The sequence below is a fragment of the Symphalangus syndactylus genome, chromosome 6, assembly GCF_028878055.3.
Source record: "Symphalangus syndactylus isolate Jambi chromosome 6, NHGRI_mSymSyn1-v2.1_pri, whole genome shotgun sequence".
NCBI lineage: Eukaryota > Metazoa > Chordata > Mammalia > Primates > Hylobatidae > Symphalangus > Symphalangus syndactylus.
This window is the reverse complement of record NC_072428.2, coordinates 92,697,839-92,725,581: the sequence shown is the minus strand read 5'-3', so window position 1 is coordinate 92,725,581 and position 27,743 is coordinate 92,697,839. Positions and strand designations below refer to the sequence as shown.

The following is a 27,743-nucleotide window of genomic DNA, read 5'->3' as shown; positions in this document are numbered from 1 at the left end:
CAGAGCCTGCCAGGAAGAACCCTGTGTCCCAGGGGGAGGCCCATGATCCCCAATATTTATAATGTGCTGAGATAACTCCTCTAAGTGGGTATGTGTTCACAAAGTTGCGGTGGGAGTCCTGGGGAGGAGGAAGCACCCCAATGCACCTGTGATCAGGAAAGCCGTCATAAAGAATGGACACCAGGTTGCCTGGCAGACAAGCATGGGAATGGCATTCTGGGATGAGAAGATAGAAAGTTGTTATTACAGAAAGAGCTTATTTCTTTGTACTTTTTCAAACTTGATTTTTTTTTTTTTTTTTTTGCAGCTTAAAGGAAGAAAAAATCATCATAGTAAAAGAATTTGAGAAGATACCAAAGCCAGGAGTAAGTCTTAGATGATATAGAGTTTCTTAAATACAGCTGGATTCAGTCATCCCTTTTTATAAATATTAATGTTTATCACAGCAACCATAGCCTGAAATATTTTCAAGATTCTGAAGTCTTAACTGTGAGTGATGTTGAAAAGACTAGCTACGTAACTTCTGGAGTAAATATAAGTGACTCCTGTTATAGACTTTAGCAACTTGGCATCTAATTTAGGCTATATTTAGTTGGACAATATCTGCTTTGTTTCCAGAAGGAAAAAAGACTCTGTGGTTGACACTAAAAATATTATTTTGCTATAGCTATTATCCTCATAGGTCTCTGAACATCTCAAGTTATTACAATAAATTTTTACAAAGAAAATGTATCACTTATTTATTCCTGCCTAACAAATCATCCCAGAACTTAGTGGCTTAAAACAACAACCATTTCGTATTTTTCACAGTTCTGAATTCTTCTGGTCTGAGCAGGCCGAATTGGGGCTGGGTAATCTAGGATAGCTCCATTCATATACCAGCCATTTGGCAGGCTACTTGGTCTAAGGTCACATGTCACTAGTTGGTCACATGATGGTGGAAGGGTTTTCAGCTTCAATAAAGAGCAAACTCCAATATGTAAGACTTTTTTGGGCCTCTGCTAAAATCACTTTTGGTAATACCCCATTGGCCAATGCAAGTATTATAACATGGCCAAGTCTAGAATCAAGTTGGCCCTACCTCTTAATGGGAAGAATGATCAAGAAAATGCAAAGGGACATGCATATCCTGCAGATAGGAGGAATTTGTGGCCACTTTTTACAATCTATTGTAGAACATAAATAGAATGATCACCATACTTTGTACTCCCTCCACCTTCTGATAATCCAAAAGTGTGTTGGTGGTGGTTTAATTCCAAGGCCAGCTCACAAAAAAAACCTGTTTAGCATAGAGTAAAATACTATTAATTCAAATAAGTATGCCAAACCATCATTTACAATACAGATTTTATGGGAAAAACATTTTGAATTTTCATTCAGATCCTAGGATCACCAATGATGCCCTCACCCAGCAGTGGTGGGAGGAGGGAGCTATGCACAAATCCCAGGGCAGGCTAAATAGACCCAGCACTTAGTCATTAGTAAGAGTAACGTGTAGACCTTCTGAGTGTAAGAAGGCTTCTCTCCCATAAGTGAAACCCTCCCCAGGTAATCAGGCATGAGACAAAGATCTTTGATGATTCTGGGGTAGATGGTATTTGGGGAGAATGTGCATGAGCTAGAGAAGTAATACCAATAAGAAAGTGGGGGATTAAGGAGCGCAAAGTGTTGGGTATCCAAATATGAACACCTTTATCTTTAGTTCCCATGTGACTCAGGTTAACCGTAAGTCAGATATTCAAAGATTATTTGCATCTGATTTTGTCAGATCACAAAGCTACTAGAAAACAGACTTTCCATTTTTTTTCATGCTTCTTGGTATGAAATAAAAATTAACACATAAAATGAAACATTTTTAAATGTAGGATAGAAAAGAGCACTAATAAAAGAATTCAAATCTAATGTGTTTAATTATACATGCAGTATCATTATCATGCCTTTGTTAAAGATGTCAGAAATCATAAGTTGCATTTAGCTTTGTAGAAATCATTTAACCTTGTGAGAAATCATTCATGAACTTCAAAACAAATATAATCAAAATGTGAGTGAAATTAGTTTTAATTCAGTTTTTAGGTAGATAAATGTTTGCTCAGACTATATAACCTAATCATCTTCACGACTTTTAAAGGAAATGGAGAAGAAGATGAAAATATTGAGAGAAAGCACTGAAGAATTACGTAAAGAAATAATGCAGAAGAAATTAGAAATTAAAAATTTACGAGAAGATTTGGCATCTAAACAAAAGCAATTACTAAAGGAGCAGAAGGAACTAGAAGAATTGTTGGAACATCAGGTCGTCCTAAAGGTGTGCTACTTACCGTTGATATTTAAACATTGTGCCTTGCATGGATATAAAAGTGTGTGGGCATCAAGAGTAACCAGCAGGTTGGATAAAGAGGGGTATTGTCTCACAAACTGAAACGTCTGCATTCCAATTGATCCTATCAAACTAAATCTAGGCTCTGGGAATTCACAAAAGACCTCAGGGGCGTTGGGAGTATCACTCTAGTTTGGAGCCCTCACCCTGCGGAAAAGGTCTCTCCTGACCTCACCAAACATTTTTGGACATTAGAAGCAAGTGTCACAAACACAATTGTTTCCTTGAAGAACAACCATGGCCAGGCGCAGTGGCTCACACCTGTAATCCCAGCACTTTGTGAGACCAAGGCGGGTGGATCACCTGAGGTTAGAAGTTCGAGACCAGCCTGACCAACACGGTGAAACCCTGTCTCTACCGAAAATACAAAAATTAGCCGGGTGCGTGATGGTAGATGCCTGTAATCCCAGCTACTCAGGAGGCTGAGGCAGGAGAATTGCTTGAACCTGGGAGGTGGAGATTGCAGTGAGCTGAGATCGTGCCACTGCACTCTAGCCTGGGTGACAGAGTGAGACTCCCTCTCAAAAACAACAAACACACACACGCACACACACACAAAACAACCAAATGTCCTAACCTGTCACATATATTTGTATTACCTTATCCTTGTCTGATTGCATTCCACTTCCTCTCACTAGAAAAGGGATGAGAGGCCTGTATTTATGTTTTAGGAGATAATGAATTAAAATTCATTTTACTTTGAAAAATGTATAAATAAGTCTCAAAACAGTTTAACCTAGAGTTGTTTTAAAAACAACATCTGAAATTCATTGGCTTAGGGGATAATGGTGATACACTTTGACCTATTTTTCTATAACAGTCCTAGAGCAGTCAGCCAAGATGTGCCCAGCTGCTGTCCAGAACACAGGACCCTAGCAGAGATGGATTTAACAGGAACCCAGTGAAGCTTAAGCTTCAGGCCCCTCACTTGCATGAACCTCTTCCAAGATGCTGTACCTAAGTTAGCATTTGTAACTTTTTTTTTTTTTTTTTGAGACAGAGTGTCGCTGTCGCCCAGGTTGGAGTGCAGTGGCGCGATCTCGGTTCACTGCAGGCTCCGCCCCCCCGGGGTTCACGCCATTCTCCTGCCTCAGCCTCCCAAGTAGCTGGGACTACAGGTGCCCGCCACCTCGCCCGCCTAATTTTTTGTATTTTTAGTAGAGACGGGGTTTCACCGTGTTAGCCAAGATGGTCTGGATCTCCTGACCTCGTGATCTGCCTGCCTCGGCCTCCCAAAGTCATTTGTAATTTTTTACTCTCTCTCTTAACGAGGGCCTCCAGATTGTACAAGTTTCAGCCCCACAAAATTTGATCTGCCCCAGGACTGAGCAAGATCCCACAGAGAAATGTCTCGCCCACCACACTGCAGTGACAGATTCAACCTCCCTGCATGTGTGTTACCCGTGGCTCCAAAGTCCAATGACAACCTTGGGCAGGAAGGGGCTTTTCTATAACCCTTGCTGTGTACGTAAGACTCTTGAGATTTCAACTGAACCCCCCATGAATCCGCAGAGCATAGTGGGAGGTGCGGTGTTAGACAAACTTAGCTTCTGAGCTTGGCCTTGCCACTTACTAGCTGTGTGACTTCGGGAAACTTATTTAACTTCTTGTAGCATGAGTCTTAGGCAGGGCTCCCCAGAAACAGACCCTAAGACAACTACTAATAGAGGGAGAGCTCTAAGGAGAATCCTATAGGAGATGGAGGGAAGCAGGATAGAGCTGGGGAAGAAGCTGGGCCAGAATACAGCTGCTTCAGAAGAACTCTAGTCTCAGCCTGATCCCATGGAGAACTCAAGAAGTCATGAATTGCATCACAGAGGCTGTTGCACCCAGAGGTGGGGGTGGGGGGTGTCTGTTAGATCACCACATCAGTTAGTCATTGGTCGCAGCTTGCTCCCCTCCTCCCTCCACCCCCTGGCTCCCATTCCCTGACAAGGCAGCTCTACTCAGCCAGTGACAATCTGATGGAGAGGAGATTAAGCATGATCCATTAGCAGTCACCCCTGCAGCATCTGAGGGATGGGTGGGCAGACAGGCCCTGGCTTATGATGGTTCAACTTATGATTTTTCTACTTTACAGTGGTGTGAAAGCAGTATGCATTTAGTAGACACCACGCTTCAAGTACCCATGCAACCATTCCATTTTTCACTTTCAGTATTGAATAATTATATTTATTGTACAGTATTCAATATGTTATGTTTATTTACTGTGTGGCACTCAACACTTTATTATATAATAAGCTTTGTGTTAGGTGAACTGTAGACTAATAAAAGTGTCCTGAGAATGTAGGCTAGGCTAAGCTATGATTTCAGTAGGTTAGGTGTATTAAATACATTTTCGAGTTAAGATAGTTTCAACTTACAATGGGTTTATTGGGACGTAACTCCATTGTATGTGGCGGAGCATCTGTACCTCCATAAAGGGAATCTGGGCAGAGGACCAACAGTATTTGCTACACTCAGTTACCTCCTGTTCAAAATGATAAGAAATATAGCTCTCTTACAAGATCACTGTGAGTATTAAATGGGTAATTAAAGCACACAGGGCAGATGGTAAGTGTCTACATATTGTAGTTCCTTTCTCTCTCATATTTAATTTTCTTGTCTTAATTACTTCTAGTCGAAGACCGCATAATTTAACATGATTTCGTTTCTTTACTAGGATGAAGTGGCCCACCATCAAACCATTCCAGTACAAATTGGGAAAGAGATAGAAAAAATAACACGCAAAAAAGTGTATGATTTAATATTTTTACTTTGAATCCCTCCCAGTCCAAGTTGTGTGTGCACACTAGAACAAGAGTACTAACCATTGAACACATTAAATTACTATGATAATTTTAGAAATTTCTGCTTTGGGCCCTGTCTGGGTTGTTTATATCAAGTTCTTTAAAAGAAAGTAATGCACTAAATTACTATCATTCATAATATTTATGGCTTAATTATGGGTCCAGATTCTGTTGCCAACTTATAAATCATATTTTTATGGAGAAGTTCAGTTGACTTTAACAGAGCAGTGCATGGGATAAATTATGTGAACTGGTTAGAATTTCATAGTCTAGAAGTATATCAGCCAGGCAGCAGCCCAAAGCCCAGATAATAGTAACTTCCCACTTTGCCACCCGTTCATGTGTATAATACCCCCCAGATATTCAGAGTAGATTGGGAGGCAGAGGTCATTGAGGAAATTCTCATTGTTTAGAGGAACCAAAAAAGATAGAGATTTTAAGTGAAGATACAAAATTCTGGAAAAATAATATAATTACTCTGGTGACTAATCTTAAGAGAAAAGGGAAAAATTAGGCAGGCATTAGTAACTGTTCTAAAAACTAAGCTCACCAACATCAAAGTTGAGAAACTCAGATCAGTTCCAGGAGGCTGGTCAGGATGAGGGTTGAATCACAGGAGATGGTAGCAAATTGGGATCTGCAGAGAAAGTAGGGAGGCTGGGCAAATTCCTGCCTTCCGTGGCACTCAGTGGAGATACCCTCCAAGTCCCACCCATCTGTGGTCTTTACCCACTGCTGAGATCATTGAATTTATGACTGTCTCTTCTGCTGCCTGGTTAGAAAGCAAGAATAGGTAAAGCCAGCATGGCCTCAAAATAAGGCAAATGTGTGTGTGTGTGTGTGTGTGTGTGTGTCTGTGTGTGTATCCCCTACAGAGAAATGGAAAAGAAAAAAATTGTCTTGGAACAAGAAGTCAAAAAGCTAAATGACTCCCTAAAGAAAGTTGAAAACAAGGTTAGTGCTATAGTGGAAGAGAAGGAAAATGTAATAAAGGAAGTTGAAGGCAAACGAGCCTTACTTGAAATCAAAGAACGAGAACATAACCAATTGGTCAAGCTATTGGAATTAGCCAGAGAGAATGAAGCAACTTCATTAACTGAAAGGTTAGTTATATTTATGTATATATGTACATATATTTGTGTATTTATGTCATCTAAATTTTTCTTCAATTTATATCTGAGAATTCAAAATATAATTTCACTTTGGTGTTGAGTCAATAAATATTTTAAAATAATTTTAAATCAACTTTTACCATTAATATATTATCAAATAAAGCACTTTGAAGTATTTTTTGATACTTTACTCAAATTTTCTCAATTTTCTGTTTCAAATTTTCAGGATAAAATCTGTTGTATGTTGTAAGTTTCTGAATGTGCCTTTGGAAAATTTATCACTGGAGTATGTTATGTTTAGTTGAGGGATTTTGCCAACAAATGAATGATACTTCTTAGGCCATCTTGACTTTTTTCTAATAGAAGCAATTTCATGGTGTAATTCCCTAGGAGAGTTTTATGTCTTGCTTTTTTTTGTTTGTTTTTTGAGATGGAGTCTTGCTCTGTCGCTAGGCTGGAGTGCAGTGGCACGATCTTGGCTCACTGCAACCTCTGCCTCCCGGGTTCAAACGATTCTCCTGCCTCAGCCTCCCAAGTAGTTGGGACTACAGATGCGTACCACCACGCCTGACTAATTTTTTTTTTTCTCAGTAGAGACAGGGTTTCACCATGTTGGCCAGGTGGTCTCGATCTCTTGACCTCGTGATCCACCCGCTTTGGCCTCCCAAAGTGCTGGGATTATAGGCATGAGCCACCGCGCCCAGCCTATGTCCTGCTTTTAAGTAAAATTTCAAGGAAACTGGAGGCTTCTATCTCTGCCAATGTGTTATCTTTTTGGGGGGTGGGGGTTATAAGACTGCAGTTCTAAATGATACCAACTCACAAACCTAGTTGCCTTTGGCATTATTTACAATTTATGATTCCAACATGAGAATAGTCATGTGTGTATATACTGAGCATGCTGTCTTTTATTAAACTTTTATTTTGAGTTCAAGCTTACACATACAGGTTTGTTATAGGTAAAATTGTGTCATGGGGGGTTGTTGTACAGATTATTTTGTTATCCAAGTTAGTACCTATTATTTTTCCTGATTATCTCCCTCCTCCCATCCTCCACCCTCCAAAGGGCTCCAGTGTGTGTTGTTCCTCTCTATGTGTCCATGTATCCTCATCATTTTGCTCCCACTTATAAGTGAGAACATGTGATACTTGGTTTTCTGTCCCTGCATTGGTTTGCCAAGGATAATGACCTCCAGCTCCATCCACGTTCCTGCAAAGGATATGATCTCATTCTTTTTTATGGCTGCATAATAGTCCATGGCATATGTACCACATTATCTGGTCTACCATCGATGAGCATTTAGGTTTGTTCTGTGTCTTTGCTATTGTGAATAGCACTGTGATGAGCAAACGTGTGCATGTCTTTATAATACAACAGTTTATATTTCTTTGAGTATATACCCTGTAATAGGATTGCTGGTTCAAATGGTAGTTCTGTTTTTACGTCTTTGCCAGAAGAGATTGGGAGCCAATATTCAGCATGCTGTCTTGATAAGTTTTGAAAAACATTTAGGACAGCTGATAACAAAATCATTTTCATCTTCTTCCTTTACCTGGAACAGAGGGATCTTGGATCTCAATTTACGCAACAGTCTCATTGACAAGCAGAACTACCATGATGAACTTTCTCGGAAGCAAAGAGAGAAAGAACGAGATTTTCGAAATTTAAGGAAGATGGAAGTGCTCTTGAAAGTGTCCTGGGATGCACTCACACAAACTCAAGCGCTGCATCAAAGGCTTCTATTAGAGGTGAGGGCTGTAAACTACCATCTGATTTTTAAGCTTGGTGCTAACTTTTGAAGGAAAATATTTTAGGAAGTTGTTTTTGCTGCCAATAGAGAAGAAGAAAATACAGGTAACAGAGAAAAGGTAATTTTCAAATGCATCAAGCCTATTTTGAAACCCATAGTCCTATAATGTTTCGTAATCTCATTTTGCTAACCCAAGATTAGAGAAATGTCTTGTTTGGATCAGTCATCCATCAACCTGACCTGGGGAAATGACTGGACCATCCAGTTCTAGAAGAGCTAGAGGGTTCACTGCAGAATGGGGCCAAGTGGATCATTATTTTCACCAGTTGAAAGAGTCAGATCCGGCATGGTGTCATGGAAGACTATAACAGTGAAGGACTAGATCGAATTACGTAGATATAGATGATCAGCAGCCTGCACTTCCAGCTAGCCAAGGGCAATCCAGAACCCAATATCAGTCTGCCTGGCTAATTCTGTGCGGGGTCAGAGGTGTACTCCAGTCAGAAGATGCTCAAGACAACTGTTACCTGCCTCTGTGTTCCCAAGTGAGGGGTCCTGTTGCCCCTGGCTCTCTTCTCTCTCAGAGGGCACTCCCTGTGGTAAATGACCAAGTGCCACTGAAAGGGCAGAGGATCCTTGAGAGGGCTGCAGCCTTGTGCTAGAGCCTTCCTTGAGCGAAAAAGGGGTCAGCCTCTGAGATGAAGCAGCTAGGTGTGTAGAAACCTTCCCCATTCTCTTCAGGACTGTCATGCTACAGAACCTTATGGAGGGTCACGACCTAAGAAATTTGAACAGGAGTTTCCAGCTGTGGTAGACACCTCTGATCCTAACCTATGCCCAGTTCTCCTCTCCTCCTGGACACATAGAAAGTTTATACTTCCTTGCACCCTTTGCAGTTGAGCAGCGTCGTATAACTCATTCTGGCCAGAGGATTGTACAGAAAAGTGACATGTCACTTCCAGCCTATAACATCTAATTGCCAGCTTGAGACCCTCTAGCTGTTTTTCCCTCTCCTGTGGTAGTTGTGGAAGTGCATGACGCCATGGAGGTGCTGTAAAATGGGAGCAGCTGGGAATGCTGAGCCAACAGTGGTCTCAGAGTCCTCTTGATTGCCCACAGGCTTTGTAGGAAACAGCTTTGGTAGTTCGAAGCCGTGATATTTGGGGCTTGTTTATTTCTGTAGCATAACTTAGCCTGTCCTGACTGAAAGACCAATCTTAAGCAACATGCGTGAAAAAATTGGTTAGGGTTATAAGTGTTACAAATGACTAGGACTTGGACTTCATCTTGCTGTCAGATGGCACTTATAATCTTTCCAAGAAGTTCTCTGGCCGGGCGCAGTGGCTGCCGCCTGTAATCCCAGCACTTTGGGAGGCCAAGGTGGGCAGATCAGCTGAGGTCAGGAGTTCAAGACCAGCCTGGCCAACATGGTGAAACCCTGTCTCTACTAAAAATACAAAAATTGGCCGGGTGTGGTGGTTCATGCCCATGATCCCAGCCACTTGGGAGGCTGAGGCAGGAGAATCGCTTAAACCCGGGAGGCAGAGGTTGCAGTGAGCTGAGGTCATGCCACTGCACTCCAGCCTGGACGACAGAGCCAGACTCCGTCTCAAACAAAAAAAGGAAGTTTTCTATCTCAGTGAGGCAAAATGTACTTTTATAGTCTTTTTGCAAAACAAAACATGTATGTTCTACTACATATGTGTTTTCACAAATAACTATTTTATATAACTGTTATACGTAGTATATTAAAGATATATATACTTCTTATTTAATCACTTTATTACAGTTCCAACAGGTAGATTTATTTGAATCACTCTGAAATCTCTTTAACTCTAGTAGTGCTTTTTGCCTTAGAAGATTATTTTGTCTGATTTTAGTATAGTAACATCAGTTACACTATCTTTTGGCGTGTTAGATTCTGCATGGTATTATTTACTTTCATTTTTTTTCTTTTTATTTTTGGAGGCAGTCTTGCTTTGCTGCCCAGGCTGGACTGCAGGCACCGTCTTGGCTCACTGTAACCTCCACATCTCAGGTTTAAGCAATTCTTGTACTTCAGCCTCCCAAGAAGCTGGGATTACAGGCATGTGCCACCATACCCCGCTAATTTTTGTATTTTTAGTAGAGACAGGCTTTCACTATGTTGGCCAAGGCTGGTCTCAAACTCCTGACCTCAAGTGATCCATCTGCCTTGGCCTCCCTAAAGTGCTGGGATTACAGGCACGAGCCACCGCACCCAGCCCTATTTACCATCACTCTTTCTGTGTCCTCATTTTGGTGTGTCTCATATACACAGCACATACTTTTCAAAATCTAGTCTGATAAGTTCTGCCTTTTAATTCTTGTATTTAGTCTGAAAATTAATACTTAATCTAATTGTGGATATATTTGACCTTACTCTGTGATATTACTTTTGCTTTCTCTGTGTCCCATCTGCTTCATGTTCCATTTTCTCTGCCACATACCCTTCCTTGGGATTAATCAACATTTCATATTGTTCTGCTATCCTTGTTTTAGATATGCATCAGTTAGTTTTACATTCTATTTCTGTTCTTTGGGCGGTTCCCCTGAAGATTACAACAGTCATCTTTGACTTACTAGAGTCAAATATAAATTATTTGTATTTTTACTACTTCCAAGACAGTGCTAATACCTTTGATTTTAACTTTACTAACCTTTGCAACTCTTATGCCCTCAAACATATTTTCATTCCAACTTTCCAAGTTATTCTTGTTGGAAGCATTGGTTTACTACAAGCTACTCCATCTTAGCCCAAAGCATAGCACGTTAGGATGTTAAATTGGAACTTTGGGCAAACACAGATCCTGTGGCCACCCCACCTCAGTCATAGTAAGATTTATAGTAGACCGCAGGTATAATGTCCGCTCAAAGTACTAATGGAAACCTCAGTGTGATGAGTAAGAGACTCTTAAAACCAGCAAGTGTTGCTTGTACTAATAAAACAATTCCTGTTTATTGATCAAATAACTGTTCAGTAAGATTTCTTTAAACAATAGGATAAAATGTATAATTACCTTTAATAACCAATTTTGGTAGTTATGGTAGTAAGTAAAGTTAATCCATTCAATATGCTTCTAATGCTGAATCATCAAAGCATTCTTCTTAATATTGAAGAGTAAGGTAACCTAAATAGAAGAAATAATTTGTCTCATAAATTAATACTGCTTAGCTCAAGAAGGGTTATATATTGGTAAAAATCACAAGATTGGTTCTAAAAGACTGCACACAAAAAAACAGACTTAGGTTCACTTCTACCGGAAAATCTAGATTAAGTACCATAGAAGGGACACAAACCTAACACACAATGTAATCCTACTGGTTCCACTTCTAGTTAAAATAGAAAACGTTGTGATGGACCATCGTTTCTGCTATGACAGCCAGAAAAAAATCAATAAACTAAAAATCATATATTTTTAAGAGACATGTGCAAATAGGAAGTAAATTCCACAAAGGCATCATCACTTCCTGGTGAGCAGAAACAGGTGGCCTTTTGCCTCCGTGAGACAATTGCCAAGTCTAGATTTGGACAGGTGGAAGATTTGCCTGCCATAGGCAGAAAGACTTTGCTGGGGTTAGTCAAAACCATCAGAGCTTCTAATGACCATGTGCGTTGGCAGGACAAACTGGAATTCCTTAAGCAAAGGCATCATACTCTCATGTAATATCACACATTACAGTATACCTCTGCATTTAAACATGGCTCTTATTGACTTGCACTTGGCACTGAAAAGAAACAAAATCATGATTCCTAGGATTTTGCTCCGACACCATCATGTTGTAGGGGTTAGAATATCATGAGTCTGTAAAGTTATTTGCTTTCTAAACATAAGCTCATGTCCAAGATTGTGACAATGACAAAATGCTCTTACCAAGTGAATATGGCACTTTCTATATACTATAATTTTTCAATTGTAGTTTTCTAGCAATTTCATCTCCCTTTGCTCTCATTTAAAAGTGGTTCTGCATTTTTCTCCATGACTCATTTCAGTGTTGAAGGCAATGATAACAACATAGTATACTGAGAAGAGCTTCACCTTTGAGTCAGGCACAGTCAGGTTCAGATTCTAGATCCATTGAATTCCTACCTATGTTACTTGTTTCCAAACCTTTGAACTGGGATTATTGCAAAAAATGAGTGATTACAAATGGGAAAGTGTGTGGCACCAAGAAGATACTCAGTAAATGCTGTCTTCCTTCCTTTATACATATGAACTCTTTGAAAGGCTACAAAGTAAATGGTATAGTCAGAATGAGACTGTGAGTATGGCTATTTTATTCATATGGAGAAGATGACATCATCAGGCCCTACTGATAAACCCCGGAAATGCCTCTCAGTACCCACTCTACATTACCTAAATGACTGCAGCTGTATACCAGCTGTTCTCCATAGGTCCAGCTCCTTTCATGTCCAATTTTTCCTCCATTTTGCTAACAAATTTATATTCTTAAGTGACACATTCATGTGTCACTCACCTGCTCAAGACATTCAATGGATCCTTAATTCACATAATCACAGAATGAAGGAACCAAGAGGAATTTTAAAGATCATACTATAAAAACAAATAGGTTTCATCTCAAACGCCAGCTCAGCTCCCTCCATTTGGGGGTAGCTCCCTGCAGTGATGATATTGCAAAGGATTCTTTTTTTTCTTTTCTTTTTTTTGAGATGGGTTCTCACTCTGTTGCTGAGGCTGGAGTACAGTGGCACTGTGTCGGTCCACTGCAACCTCTGTCTCCTCAGTTCGAGCAATTCTCCTGCCTCAGCCTCCTGAGTAGCTGGGATTACATGCACCCACCACGAGGCCCGGCTAGTTTTTATATTTTTAGTAGAGATGGGGTTTCACCATGTTGGCCAGGCTGGTCTCGAACTCCTGACCTCAGGTCATCCACCTGCCTCGGCCTCCCAAAGTGCTGGGATTACAGGCATGAGCCACTGCACCCGGCCCAATATTGCAAAGGATTCTGAGGCCCAGTGATGACTTGTCAGATAGGAGCTCTGTAGTTGATTGGTGATGTCTGCCCCAGGCATAGAAAGAAAGATTGTCCATGTATTTCCCATTCCTAATCAAGTCATCTTCCTAATCAAGCGCTGTTTCTTCAGCCAATTCTTTCGGTATATCTTCATACCCCAAGTAACATGCTATGATGCTGCTACTTGAGTTTTCAGTTGTAGACTTGATCTTTGTACTTGTCACTATAAAAGATGAGGATTCAGCCTTCTTTGGACCCCTGTTCACCACATGTACATTTCTTGTCCCTCTGTACACACAGTATTCTCATGTCATAATTTTGATTAGTTCAGAATTTGGTATTCACATTATTATGAATATATAAAGGCTATTCATGCCTGAGCCATGTGATATTATATAATTACCCTTCCTTACAAAATTTTGGGTTCCCAGGAATTTATAAACATCCTGTTTCTACACTTTTACAGTTTTCGGTGTGTTTATTAGTTCAATCCCAAATTCTTCTCCAATTATATAAACCAGTATGTGAAAACACATTTGATGGCCTATTCATTTACTCTTCTTAAAGAAATCTCTTCTAAGCCTCATCAATGACCTCTAGCCAAAGACTAACTGGAAAACACCAGTAGTTTAATGAGCGGAGTTTATTACATATTGCAACAAAGGAGAACACACGCCATGGAGAATTGTAGGGAGTCTCAGTAGAGGGTATTAGAAAGGACTTACAGGAGTCATGTGACTTGAGGAATGGTTTAAAGAAATGGGACTTTGCCCTGAATTTGGATGTTCTCAGGAAATGAGAGTAATTCTGTGGTAGAGTATCTTAAATTTTACCTAGAAAAAGAAAAGATTAGATGGAGACTAAAGCTGTGATTGTTAAACAAAGCTGTACATGGAGAATTTATGGTATTTTGTGGCTTGGACAATGTTCATGTTTTTGTCTATGTTCAAATACAATTATGCAGTGGCCTTGTTTTTGTCCTGATCCATCATGATTACAGAGTGGCTTTGTCTGAAGTTGATGTTCTGGGCAATTGTTTATGTTCAACAGGAGAATACCAAGGCCTACCTATGAGTACCAGTTCTGCTCCTGGATATCAGGGGCTGCCTTTTTCTTTCTCAGCCTTCTGACTTGTTCCCATTTCTAGTAGTCCCATTTCTCTATGTGCTTACTGCACTGCTCTCATCCTAGGAGCCTCAGTCCATCATGTTGGTGATGCCCTTCACCTCTCTTCGGACTCTATTTCATGGGTCTCATCTATTTTATTCTCTTAGCTTACCCCCTTTTGGAGGAGGGGACATGCCTTCCAGTAGCTTCATGAGAAAAATGTTAGTGAAAAAGTAATTGTTTAAGACTTTGTGTGTCGGAAATTGTGTGTCAGAAGACCTTGCATGCTAAAAAATATTTTACCATCACACTAGCCATACAGACAATTAGTACTTTAATTGGATATGGAATTTTAGGTTGGAAATCATTTTCCCTCAGGAAGAAGGCATTAGATTAACTGTCTTCTAGCTTCACTGTTAAGAAGATTTGATGTCATTCTAAATATTGATCCTTTATTTGAAGCCATTTATTTTTCCATGCTGGGAATTTGTGGGATCTCTTACTTGCCTCCAGAATTTTTACATTTTACAATGATGTTCCCATTGTATCCACTGTGTGGGGCACTGAGTGGGTTGTCTGTCTGTGGAAATGTATGTCCTTCCAAAGTTCTGATACTTGGTCTTAAATTATTTAATTTTGTCCATTTGATTTTCTCTGTTCTGTCTTGGATTCCTTTTACGCAGATGTTGGACCTTCTAAAACAGTCCTCTAATTTTCTTGTCTTTTTTCTTTTATTTTCCATTCTTTTTTGTAATTTGACTTGCTAAAAGAGAAATTTCCTCAAGTTTTCCTTTCAACCCTTCTACTCTTTCATTATGCTATCATATTTTATATTTCCATGTGCTTTCTTTGTTCCCTGAATGTTTCTTTTTCATAGTATCTTTAATCTCTTATGTCACTGAGGCTATTTTTTTTTTTTTTTTTTTTTTTTTGAGACCAAGTCTCCCTCTGTCGCCCAGGCTGCAGTGCAATGGTGCAGTCTCAGCTCACTGCAAGCTCCACCTCCCAGGTTCATGCCATTCTCCTGCCTTAGCCTCCCAAGTAGCTGGGACTACAGGCGCCGGCCACTGGGTGCGGCTAATTTTTTGTTGTATTTTTAGTAGAGACGGGGTTTCACCGTGGTCTCGATCTCCTGACCTTGTGATCTGCCCACCTTGGCCTCCCAAAGTGCTGGGATTACAGGCGTGAACCACCACACCTGGCCAAAGCTATTAATGATAGTTTCTTTTTTCTTCTTCTTGTCCTAAATAAGACTTTTTCTCCGTGTTTTCTCTGTATTTTTCTTTTTTTTGTTTGTTTTTGTCTCTTTCTTATTAGAAGCTTTCCTCCAATATATGGTAATTCTTGGCTATCTGCTTATATTTAAGCATGGGCTGCTATAAATCTAATTGGAAGCTGTCTGTGATGGTGAGGCTTGTCACTGTAGTTTGATCTGACCGGACACAAAATATGTGAGGCATGGCCTTTGACCGAAGAGGAGTTTGCAGTGGAATGCACACGAGTTGTTCAGATTTTAATAAATATTATAATAACTATTTATATTATGACACTACTAGCTATTAAGTCCACAAAATAGCACCCATAGAATATAAAACTAACAGAAATTAAAATGTATTAAAATCCTTTTCCTTTGTTGATTTTAAGAAAAATCTGTTTTTGTTCTAGTAGAGTTTCAGTGAGAGACTAACTTCCTCTTTGACCCTGTGATTTATAATTAGCCCAGCCACTGCCCACAGCTGGCAGTACTTGAAAACAGAAGTGGGTCCGGCCAGGCACTCCCAGCCCAAGTGAACATTTTTTCAGACTTGCATGCAATCCAAAACTAAAAGAGATAAAAGGTAAACATGAAGAGCTGTAGCTATTCTTCAGGATGTATTTCCCCCCGGAGACAGTTGTTTGATTCTCCTATGGCATTTGACTTGTACATAGAGACTCTCCCAGAAACTCAAGGTACAAGCCTCATGAAAGGTTGGAATGCTTTAGAAAAATATCAAAGTGTTAAACTGAGGTTCACTGATATCAAATAATTGGGATATTTACAGCAACAAATAATGTCTAATTTCTTAACTTTTATGAAAGTTACTGATGATTATTCATGCATTGAAAATGCCTGGAAGAAAAGACACCAAAACTACTAATAGTGACTCCTGGGGAGTAGTACTTGAAGTAGCAGAGGTAGGAAGCAGATTTTTTTTTCTTTTTTTTTTTTTTTTACTTTACACATTTCTGTTGTTTGTCACAATAAATACATTTTAAGTGTGAAATGCTACACTATGAAAGCTAAAAGAACTATCATAAGCTTACAAAACCTGATATATGCAATTTGGGGCTCAAAAGAAATGGAAAATATCTAAAGTAACTCCAGTCCATGTAATTAGAACTTTGATACTTGATAGTTATTTTCCTCCCACATTAACGGAGACTTCAGTCTAACTCCAGCCTATTTTCCAGATTACCTTAGGAAGGTTTCCTTTCAAAAGAAACACCTATTAGGTTAGATTTGCAATTTGGCCTCAATGAGTAGCAGAAACTCAACTATAATGATTTTGCTAAATAGGGAGTCGTTTTACTCACTTAATAAAAAGAGCACAGGTAGGCACAACAGGTTATTTCACATAATGAAAAGTCTAGGATCCTTTTAGCTCCCCTTTCAGTCAACCTTAGTGTGTACATTGTTTCTCCATGGTCAGAAAATGGCTATTCCACCTTTAAGCATAAACTCGCAAAAGGAGGAGGAAGGGCAACGAGCAAAAGACATACGTGATTGCTGGCTTGGCCAGCTCCTTTTAACAGGAAAACAGCCACTTTCCCAGGACCCCTCCTCACAGACTTCCACTTACATTTCATTGGCTTATGTTAGCTCGTATGGGCACCCCCAGCTGCAAAGAAGTGTGAGGACTCCTGGATATATTGCAGCTCTGGAAAAAAAAAAAAACGGCATTCTGTTGCTGTCATGGTTAATACTAAATGTCAATTTGATTGGATTGAAGGATACGAAGTATTGATCCTGGGTGTGTCTGTGAAGGTGTTGCCAAAGGAGATTAACCTTTGAGTCAGTGGGCTGGGGAAGGCAGACCCACCCTTAATCTGCCTGGGCACAATCTAATCAGCTGCCGGTGTGGCTAGACTATAAACGGGCAGAAAAATGTGAATGAGAGACCGGCCTAGCCTCCAAGCCTACATCTTTCTCCCGTACTGGACCCTTCCTGCCCTGGAACATCGGACTCCAAGTTTCTTCAGTTTTGGGACTCAGACTGGCTTTCCTTCCTCCTCAGCTTGCAGATGGCCTATTGTGGGACCCTGTGATCCTGTGAGTTAATAGTTAATAAACTCCCCTTTTTATTATATATATATATATATGTATGCACACACTAATAGGAGATATATATATATATATGGAGATGGAGATACAAAGAACCCTAATAGAGTTGCTAAGATCAAGGTGGAGGGTAGCTATTGGCTAGGCAACCAGGAGGCTCTGCTACCAATGGCTTATCATGTCACCTCTTCCACAAGCCAAGCCTACCTAATTCCTGCCTGAAACTAGAGGGCTGGGCTTTATGGAGAATTGAAAATGGTATCAGAGAAGCAGTAGCCAGAGTTCAAAAATGAATACAATTTATTGCAGTATTGTTTGTGCTTCAAAATATTGGAAATAACCAAAGTGTCTAGACCTCAAGCCAGAAAAATCTGTCAAGAGCCTTTAGTTGACATAGTAGCTAGTGAGTGTGCTCTCATCATATTTTCTGTCAAAACCTCATAAGGGTTCCTGGTCCCTGTTATTCACATTTAGATCTGCCTACACCCGGGAGCCAAGCATGAGGACAGCCCACTCCAGGCACACCTGTAGCAGAGAATCAGACAGGGACCGAGGATGTTTGCTGGAGTTCCTCTATCCAGGAGGTCTTAACTTGACTTTCCTAAAGGAGAAATCAAGTCTTCCTTGATGAATATTCACATCTTCCAGGAAGGCCTTCCCAATTATTCAATTCTATACTGAGTTCTCCCTTTTCTGAACTGCTATAGCAATTTTATGTTTGTTAAGCCCACAACATTCTGTAATATTGTCAGACATGTTTCACAAGAGCACATCTCATTTTCCTAAGTCCAGTGTGTGCATCTCAAGAGCTAGTGCTCCAGGGTAGGAGACCCAATGGAAAAGCAGGACATGGACACCTGAGGGTACAGAAGGTGCTACTGAAGATACCCTGATTCATGGATGATGGGGCATCCAAAGACACACTTCAGTAACTTTAACATAGCAGCATGATCCTCAAAAAGATCCTGTGAAGTAACCTTTAAATCACTGGACAGCATGATATTCCTTTCTTGGGTCTAAATTTTGGCCAGCATTCAACCTTAGGGCCTACAAGTGTGTGCTGTCATAGTAGGAACTGAACCACATCAGATTGGAGTCATGTGCTTTTGGTGTAAATAGCCAACTCTAAACTTGCTCTAAGTCAGGTAGGCTGTAAGCACCCCAAGATGACCCTCCCTGTAGCCTTGAATGGTACCCTTTCCCCATCAGCTGCCACGTGTCCTCCTCTCTACTCTCGTCTTCATCACAAAGAATCTGACAAGCTCATTCCTAATAGGGCAACAAAGACTTACAGAGTGAGATTTGCCTTCTCCCCAAAGTATGTCAACACAGGAGAAAAGTGCAAGCCATTACAACAGAAATGTAATGGTGAAATTTTAGGTAGCAACCAAAAAGTTGAGGCTTTTCTTTCGTGTAAGAAATTTCCAGCTACTAATCAAATGACTGCATATAAGTAGCAAACTATCCCCACTATTATTAATAAATTACATATTTTTCTTTATCCTATAAGATTTCATAAATGTACTCACATTTTATAATAACTATAATTTGAATAGTCATAGTATATTCATGTCTCCAAAGTGCTAGGTCATGAGTTAGGCAGATCATGGGTTCCAAGTCTACCTCCCTGGGTTTGCACCTGCACCATCGAGGCAAGTTGCTTAAATGTGTTTGTGCCTCATTCTCTTCATCTGTACAATTGGAGAAAATATTCCCCACCTCATGAGGGGTATTGTAATGACGAAATAAGATCGTATATACAGGCATTTGGAACCTTGCTGGACACTTAGTTTATGTTCAGTAAATGTTAGCTATTAGTAAGATTTATTTCTAAATAATAAATATTTGCAGCTGGCAAATTATAGATTTTTGGCAGGTCTTCATATTTTAATTTGCCACAGCTTATAAAGAATATTTGGCATAAAGGGAAGTTCTTATAAGATTGAGACTCGTGATTTGCTCAGCATTTTCAAAATGTGTGTGATGAGGTTGACTACATGGCAGTGAATTTTTTTCATTTTTTTTTTTCAGACAGAGTCTCACTCTGTCACCCAGGCTGGAGTGCAGTGGCACGATCTCAGCTCACTGCAACTTCTGCCTCCCAGGTTCAAGTAATTCTCTGCCTCAGCCTCCCAAAGATTTATTTCTTACATAAATGCGTGTTTTTAAATTTTGATTTCCAGATCGAAGCTATCCCCAAAGATGATTCTACATTATCAGAGAGAAGGCGAGAGCTTCACAAGGAAGTTGAAGTAGCTAAGAGGAATTTGGCCCAACAGGTTAATATCAACGCTCATTTAAGCTTCTATCTAAGAAGGGTTCATACAAAGTTGTGCTTTTAACTGTGCTCTACAAAACCTTATCAATAAGAGAGTCATCAAAGAGAGTATGCTTAATGTGGGCATATTTTTTCATCTCAAAGTGCACTCCAATCCTACATTAAATTTGAGAAAAAAAGAATATGTTTGAACCGCAAAAAGTATTCAAAGGAATGAGATTTTTAAATTATGGGCTGTTGATTACATTAAAAGCAAACCACAGATGTTTTATTTCACCAATGTCTAATTTCAAATTTTCTTTTGTTTTCATGTCTCTTCTTTTTCTTAGTCACTTGAAAATACAGCCTGAATACAAAAAGGTTCTATCGTGTTAACCCACTGATTTTCACATTATATTACAAAATAAAGGAAAAAAATTAAGCTAAAACACCATTACTTTATTTTTTATTTTTTATTTTTTTTTTATGGAGAGAGATCTTGCTATGTTGCTCAGGCTGGTCTTGAACTGCTGGCCTCAAGTCATCGTCCTGCCTCAGCCTCCCAAAGGCTTGAATTACAGGCATGAGCCACCACACCTGGCCTGTTTAAAAAAATACATTTTGTATAGGAAATAAAAAGGTAGTCTAAGATACTAGCTTTATTGTATTCCTTCAAACAAATAAGTTATAATATTATCTGTGTTTTTTTCAAAAGAAAATTATATCAGAAATGGAGTCTAAGTTAGTAGAACAACAACTTGCAGAAGAAAACAAGCTTTTAAAGGAGCAAGAAAACATGAAAGAGCTAGTATTCAACCTTGTCCGCATGACTCAAATCAAAATTGATGAAAAGGAACAAAAGTCCAAGGATTTCCTGAAAGCTCAGGTAACTGCATTTTTTTAACCATTCATTGATAACTACAAGAGTTCAGGGTAGCCTCGTTATAATGCAACGTGCATTAGGACATGGATGAAGCTAGAAACCATCATTCTCAGCAAACTATCGCAAGGACAAAAAGCCAAACACCACATATTCTCACTCATAGGTGGGAATTGAACAATGAGAACACCTGGACACAGGAAGGGGAACATCACACTCCGGGGCCTGTTGTGGGGTGAGGGGAGTGGGGAGGGATAGCATGAGGAGATATACCTAATGTAAATGATGAGTTAATGGGTGCAGCAAACCAACATGGCACATGTATACATATGTAACCTGCACGTTGTACACATGTATCCCAGAACTTAAAGTATAATAAAAATATATAAATATTAAAAAGAACTGGAAGGAAACTCAAAAAAAAGAAAGCTATACAATTGACCCTTGAACAACATGGATTTGAACTGCATGGGTCCATTTATACACAGATTTTTTTCAACTAAATGCAGATCAAAAGTAGAGTACTCACAGAATACAAAACCTGCAAATATGGAAGGCCCACTTTTCTTACAGGTGAGTTCCACAGGGCCAACTTTGGGACTTGAATATGCTTGGATTTTTGTATTCTCAAAGGGTCCTGGAAACAGTTCCCTATGTATACCAAGGAACCACTATAACTGTGCCTCTCCTTCAAATACCGGTGACTATAAATCTTCCCTAAATGAGATTCAATCATGCGCTGAAAGATAGTCCCAGGATTCAATTAACAGTAATCAACAATTTAGACGGGAAAGGAGATCATTGACAATGAGCAGAGGATTTGAACAGATGGCAATTTCAGTAAGAATAAAGTGGGTGCCTCCAGTGCACAGGGCTGGCAGCTGCATAGGCTGCAGATATCGTTTAGTTTTCACTCCCATCTCAGACTCCACTGTGATTTGTCCAGGATCAACTCAAGAGTGGTAGCGTTAGGTAACTGTCCCTCCCAACTTCATCAAGACAGCATTGTTTAATCGAATGCCAGATACCCTTAGTTGCTGCATCACACCATGATTTTCCTGGGCCTCCTACAAAGTGCCAGTGCAACATTCCCCACTAAAATCAACAATAAAACAAATGGTAAAACAGCCCTCCTGTCATGCAAGCTAAAATCCTACAATTAGAATCATTTATTCCTTATAAGGATTATGTCCAGATCATGCCCAGAAGCTCCCTGTTAAAAATGAACAGGACATTACATATTACTAAAATAGAAGAATTTATCAGGTCAGGCATGGTGACTCACGCCTGTAATCTCAGCACTTTGGGAGGCCGAGGCGGGTGGATCGCTTGAGGTCAGGAGTTTGAGACCAGTCTGACCAACATAGTGAAACCCCATCTCTACTAAAATACAAAAATTAGCCAGGCATGGTGGCAGGTGCCTGTAATCCCAGCTACTTGGGAGACTGAGGCAGGAGAATCGTGTGAACCTAGGAGGTGGAGGTCGCAGTGAGCCGAAATCGCACCACTGCATTCCAGCCTGGGCGACAGAGCGAGACTCCCTCTCAAAAAAAAAAAAAAAAAAAAAAAAAATTTATCACATGACCAAGATGTGGTCTGTTTGGTCTGTTTCTAAGCACATCCTTTGTTCTAAGTAAGTATTTACATGGAATGGTATTTCTTCTCACTCTGCAGAAAGAGCTCACTCACACCAAAGCATTAGTGAGCAATGAGGTATTAAGTAGATTTTTGCAAAAAAGAGGAGAAGATCTACATTGCACAACCCACTGCAGGCACTTCACGTCCCCCTTTCACTGTTTATTTTTCTACTTTAATATTTAAGAAACTAAAAGAAGTTAAGCATGGCTGGTACATGGGAAGATGGGGAGAAAGGATGTCAAATAATGAGACCAGACAGCAGGAGAAGTCAGGTGATGAAAGTCACTTAATCCATGTTAAACAATTTCGACTCCATCATGAAGGCTGCAGCAACAGTGAAGTTCATGGGGTGGTTGGGTTTCACTAGGTAAAGAAGTGGTCAGGGAGGAGTAGATGAAAGAAACGCAGCTTGAAAGCACAGGGTGGCTGAGGGGGTGAGATGCAGGAGCAGGACAAGGAGAGGAGAGGGGAGAGATGTGAGAAGGTAATCTTGGGCCAGGAGCGGTGTCTCACGCCTGTAATGTCAACACGTTGGGAGGCCAAGGCGGGTGGATCACCTGAGGTCAGGAGTTCAAGAGCAGCCTGCCTAACATGGTGAAAGCCCATCTCTACTAAAAGTACAAAAAATTAGCCTGGCATGGTAGCGGGCACCTGTAATCTCGGCTACTCAGGAGGCAGAGGCATGAGAATCGCTTGAACCCAGGAGGCGGAGGTTGCAGTGAGCTGAGATTGCGCCACTGTACTCCAGCCTGGGTGACAGAGCGAGACTCTGTCTCAAAAACGAAAAATAAAGAATAGGAAGGAAGGAAAGGAGGAAGGGAGGGAGGGAGGGAAGGAAAAGAAGGAAGGAGAAAGCCATCTTCACCAAGTCAGGGTCTGGGACAACTTGGTGCTGGCAGGGAACATCCCACTCAAGTGAGTCTTTCCTGTTTAGAAACTTCCTCCCTTTTCTCTTTAGAAATTACAGAAACACTAGAGGTATACTTATTTGTTATAAGAAACACTCATCTGTTTTATGAATTAAATAATTTTCAATTAGTTTCAAAAACTGATATACATGTTATTTACGTGTGACTAATCTATGTAAAGCAAACCTCATTATTAAATGAGCTAATTCGTATTAAACCAAAATAGACAATTCTTCTTGAGATATGGAAATTGATAAAGGACAAATGTTTATCCCTTGAGTATTTTTAGCATTAGGAATTAGTGTGTTAAACATTACCTGTACTTAGCTGCAATTTCCATAAGAAGGCAGTCAATCTTAATATTTTATGTTCACGTCGCATCCACATCCCTAAAGACAAAGGTGAAGGAAAAAAACAATGTCGCTATCACCCCCAAGACAAAATAGATGACACTACATTTTCCCATCTGTTTTATTATTCTTGTGTACAGTTACTTAAATATTCATTTCTTCCTGATCCCTATTCTCATGGAGAACAACATTAGAAAAATGCTACACATCAATCTTGGCTCTATGGCTAGTTTCTTTCAAATCACTCATACCAAAAGGGTTTTGCTCTCAGTCCTTGAGAGAAGACTGACAAACTCTTTCCTCTGGTTTCTACCAGCAAATCCTTCATTTTTGAATATGTTTCTTATCCCAGATGCAAGAACCAGTATCTTTCAATTTGAAGAACATAACTAGTGTATTTAGCACTTGATATATTTTTTAGAACTCTAGAAATGGAACTGCTTTCTTTTAAAATATTTATGTGTAACACTCCTTACAGCTGATCTCAATATGGCGCCTTATTGTGTAGGAAAACACCCCACATACAAAAGAATGGAAAGCACTTTAAAATCATTGCTTCAGTCTCTGACAAAACACCACAGAGGGTTCAGTTTGTAACACTCACCAAAACTTACTAGGAATCCTCTTCTCTCATCTATTTTCCATAAACTATGCTCACCCAGTCCAGCTGTGCAGTTCAAAATCACTCTTCCTCTCTCTCAGAAGTTCTCCAAACTTTTCCTCAAACCCAAGCCATGCAGGCTCTTTGCGTTTTCCCTTCTCTTGTTTGTTCTCTTCCTCAGGTAACAGTTAACAGTTTATCTTAGCCAGTGTGAATCAGTTCAGCTAGCCAGGGAATTTTCAGATCTCCTTTACCCTTCACCCTGATCTGTACAACCCAGCAAGCCAAGAAAGAATTTTTTTTCTTTTTTTTTTTTTTTTTTTTCTGGAGAGACAGGGTTTCACTCTGTCGCCCAGGCTGGAGCAGAGTGATGCAATCATGGCTCACTGCAGCCTCGAATTCTTGGGCTCAAGCAATCCTCCCACCTCAGCCTCCTGAGTAGCTGGGACTACAGGTGCACACCACCATACCCAGATAATTTTTTTATTTTTTTAGAGATGAGTTCTCACTATGTTGCCTAGGCTGGAGAATTGTCTTTAATGGAAGGAAATGATGTGGGATAAATCTGGGAGTGTTCATATGTTGTTATTTATTTCACATATTTTTACATTTCAGCAAAAATATACCAACATTGTTAAAGAAATGAAAGCAAAGGATCTTGAAATCAGGATACACAAGAAGAAAAAATGTGAAATTTATCGGAGGTAAAGTAATTATGTGATGTTTTATCTATGTAGGTGAGGGAAAAAAACCTGATGTTTATTTCATAAGTTTCAGTAAACACTTTGTATTTTTACAGACTGAGAGAGTTTGCTAAACTGTATGACACCATTCGAAATGAAAGAAACAAATTTGTTAACTTACTCCACAAAGCTCACCAGAAAGTAAATGAAATAAAAGAAAGGCATAAAATGTCATTAAATGAACTTGAAATTCTGAGAAATAGTGCCGTTAGTCAAGAAAGGTAAGTGTTATAATAACTATTGGCCTTTCAAAGGCTTGTTTTCTGATTGATTTGAACCCTAAAAATCCTGGGGATAATAAGATAGGAAAGAGGCAGAGGCTGCAATGAGCCAAGATGGTGCCACTGCCCGCCAGCCTGGGTGACAGAATGAGACCCTGTCTCAAAAAAATAATAAAAATAAAAAATAAAAATAATAGTATTTTAGAAAGCCAGAATTAGAAAGCCAGAAAAAGCCCTTGTTCAAACATCTTGTTTTATAGATGATAATCTATCATGCTTCTACTGTTTGGGAGTCATTTTTTAATGAATGAAAAACCATAACATATAACTATGCTTACTATGATGATTTTCACCTGCCCAATTAGAAAGAAAAGCACAAATCTAATAATCGGGATTGGGAAGTTAGAAAACAATCAAATCGTTTGTTAACCAACATCCCCTGGTTGTAGATGTAAAGCATCTAATGTGTTGTGGGAGGCAATAAATTATAGCAGATTGGTGAAAGAGGTGGTGTCCAGACTCAAATACCACCCCTGCCACTTATTACCTGTGTAACCTTGGACAAGTTGCCTGGTCTCTCTGAGCTCACTTTCCTTATCCATACAAACAGTCCTTATTTCATGCGACATTTTACTGTGAAATTAGCTAATTCATATAAAAACACTCAGAAGAGCGTCTGGCAAATGGTTGTTTTCTTCATTTATTATTTACCATGTGCCAAGATCTGCTGGACTCTTTCACCTGTGTTAGTAAACAGTACACGATCAGGGTATAATCTAATTTTCTGATGGCCATTATTGCCCAGTTTCCTTCAACAAAGCAATTATAAAGTGGCCTCATTTCAGGGGTCGGGGTGGATGAGAAGAAAAATGTGATTTCCTAATCAGGTTCTCATCCAACTTGAAAATAAAATATATTTATAGAGGCCATGCATTCATTCAGCATTTATTGTGGCCACAGGCTGAGTCAGGCACCACCTTATGTCCAATGGACATTATTGGATATAACCACCTCTGTCCTCAAGACAGCAGTCTCCTGAGAATGACAATAAATGAATGACTGCAGTCTCTCGCTTTGATAAAGGGGGGCAGCAGAACATTGGGGGACAAAGGAAAGATGTTCCAATCTGGAGCAGAGAAAATCTGAGACCTGGAAGGATTATGAAAATTCCTGAAGAGTATCATAAGATGAATATCATTATTACTAGTATCATTTCAAGGGCTACAACTAAAGCAAGGTCTGCTTTGATTGATAGTGCTTGTGTTTCAGAAGCCTTTATTCCTTTTAAATAAACTAAAGAAAATTATAATCTTACCCATTGTCTTATTATTTTAAAAGAAAGCTACAAAATTCCATGCTGAAACACACCAACAATGTTACCATCAGAGAGAGCATGCAAAACGATGTGCGCAAAATTGTATCAAAACTTCAGGAAATGAAAGAAAAGAAGGAAGCCCAGTTAAATAACATTGACAGACTTGCCAATATGATCACAATGATCGAAGAGGAGATGGTGCAGCTTCGCAAAAGATACGAAAAAGCTGTTCAGCATCGAAATGAAAGGTAAAAACCAGGTGTGAGAACAGAGCACCAGGGATCCAATTGAAGAATGTCACCTCTTTTTCTATCTAGACTTGACAGTGAATAGTGAGGGAAATGTGATATTCAGGTTGCATTAGCCTTTGGAGAGAAGGGACTGTGTGTTGCTTCCCTGGAAAATAAGAAACACTGTCCTCACGCCGGGTACAGTGGCATGATCCCAGCACTTTGGGAGGCCAAGGCGGGTGGATCACTTGAGATCAGGAGTTCGAGACCAGCCTGGGAAACAGGGTGATTACCCATCCCTACTAAAAATACAAGAAATTAGCCAGGTGTGGTGGTGGGTGCCTGTAATCCCAGCTACTTGGGAGGCTGCAGCACGAGAATCGCTTGAACCCAGGAGGCAGAGGTTGCGGTGAGCCGAGATTGAGCCACTACACTACAGCCTGGGCAACAGAGCGAGACTCCATCTCCAAAAACAAACAAAAAGGGAAAGAAAGAAATACTGTCCTCATAAACAGGCAAAGAGGAGGGGTTTGGGAAAGTTGCTTGCTTTTGAAGATCAATGTCCTTTCCTAAGTGGTCATTCGGGATGCCTCTTATAACATCAGATTCTTTCAGCATAATTGACATAAGTAAGTGTGGAACTTGTACCCAATGTTGTGGTAGGTTTGGTCTTATTATATTTACTCAGCTATTCTCCTAGTTCATTTGCTCAGCAAGTTAGTAAGACCTTTAGGAGTAGCGTTATGTCTTCCAGGTTGCAATTATATCACTAATCAATGCTTACTTCAGCGGTTTCTCCCAAGTTACTTGTGCTCTGAGAAATTGGAATGTGAAATTTGCAGAGCCCTGTGATAATCACATCTGGTATCAGATTTTTTTAAGCAAACTTTGATTGTGTGCTATTCTGTGTAAGGCATTAGAGTGTAGATCTTGAGAGTACAAAAAAGTGGTAAAACATTGCTCCTGGCTTCTGTTGTCAAGAGAACTTGATCTTGAGCCTTTGAAAGGAAAACAGACAAAATATAGAGCTGGGATTAGTCAAGTACAACCACATGCATGCATGTTTTGAGGAAGGGGAGTCATAGATAGAAGCAATTAAAGGAGGAACTCTGAAATAACGGATATGCGTAGTGTGTGGGAAGACCTTTAG

General features: G+C 39.8%; 1 protein-coding gene across 4 annotated transcripts in view; it reads left to right on the top strand.

Moving 5' to 3' along the window:
- CCDC146 (coiled-coil domain containing 146) overlaps window positions 1–27,743 on the top strand; it is a 174,194-nt gene that overhangs the window by 133,044 nt on the left and 13,407 nt on the right. For all 4 annotated transcript variants that reach the window (XM_063641532.1, XM_063641533.1, XM_055283471.1 and 1 more), the window contains 10 exons: window positions 308–365; window positions 2,129–2,305; window positions 5,040–5,113; window positions 6,042–6,269; window positions 7,841–8,027; window positions 19,634–19,729; window positions 20,423–20,593; window positions 24,700–24,788; window positions 24,884–25,048; window positions 26,387–26,611. In XM_063641532.1, coding sequence (XP_063497602.1) covers window positions 308–365; window positions 2,129–2,305; window positions 5,040–5,113; window positions 6,042–6,269; window positions 7,841–8,027; window positions 19,634–19,729; window positions 20,423–20,593; window positions 24,700–24,788; window positions 24,884–25,048; window positions 26,387–26,611 — 1,470 coding nt within the window. The remainder of the gene's footprint in view (window positions 1–307; window positions 366–2,128; window positions 2,306–5,039; window positions 5,114–6,041; window positions 6,270–7,840; window positions 8,028–19,633; window positions 19,730–20,422; window positions 20,594–24,699; window positions 24,789–24,883; window positions 25,049–26,386; window positions 26,612–27,743) is intronic.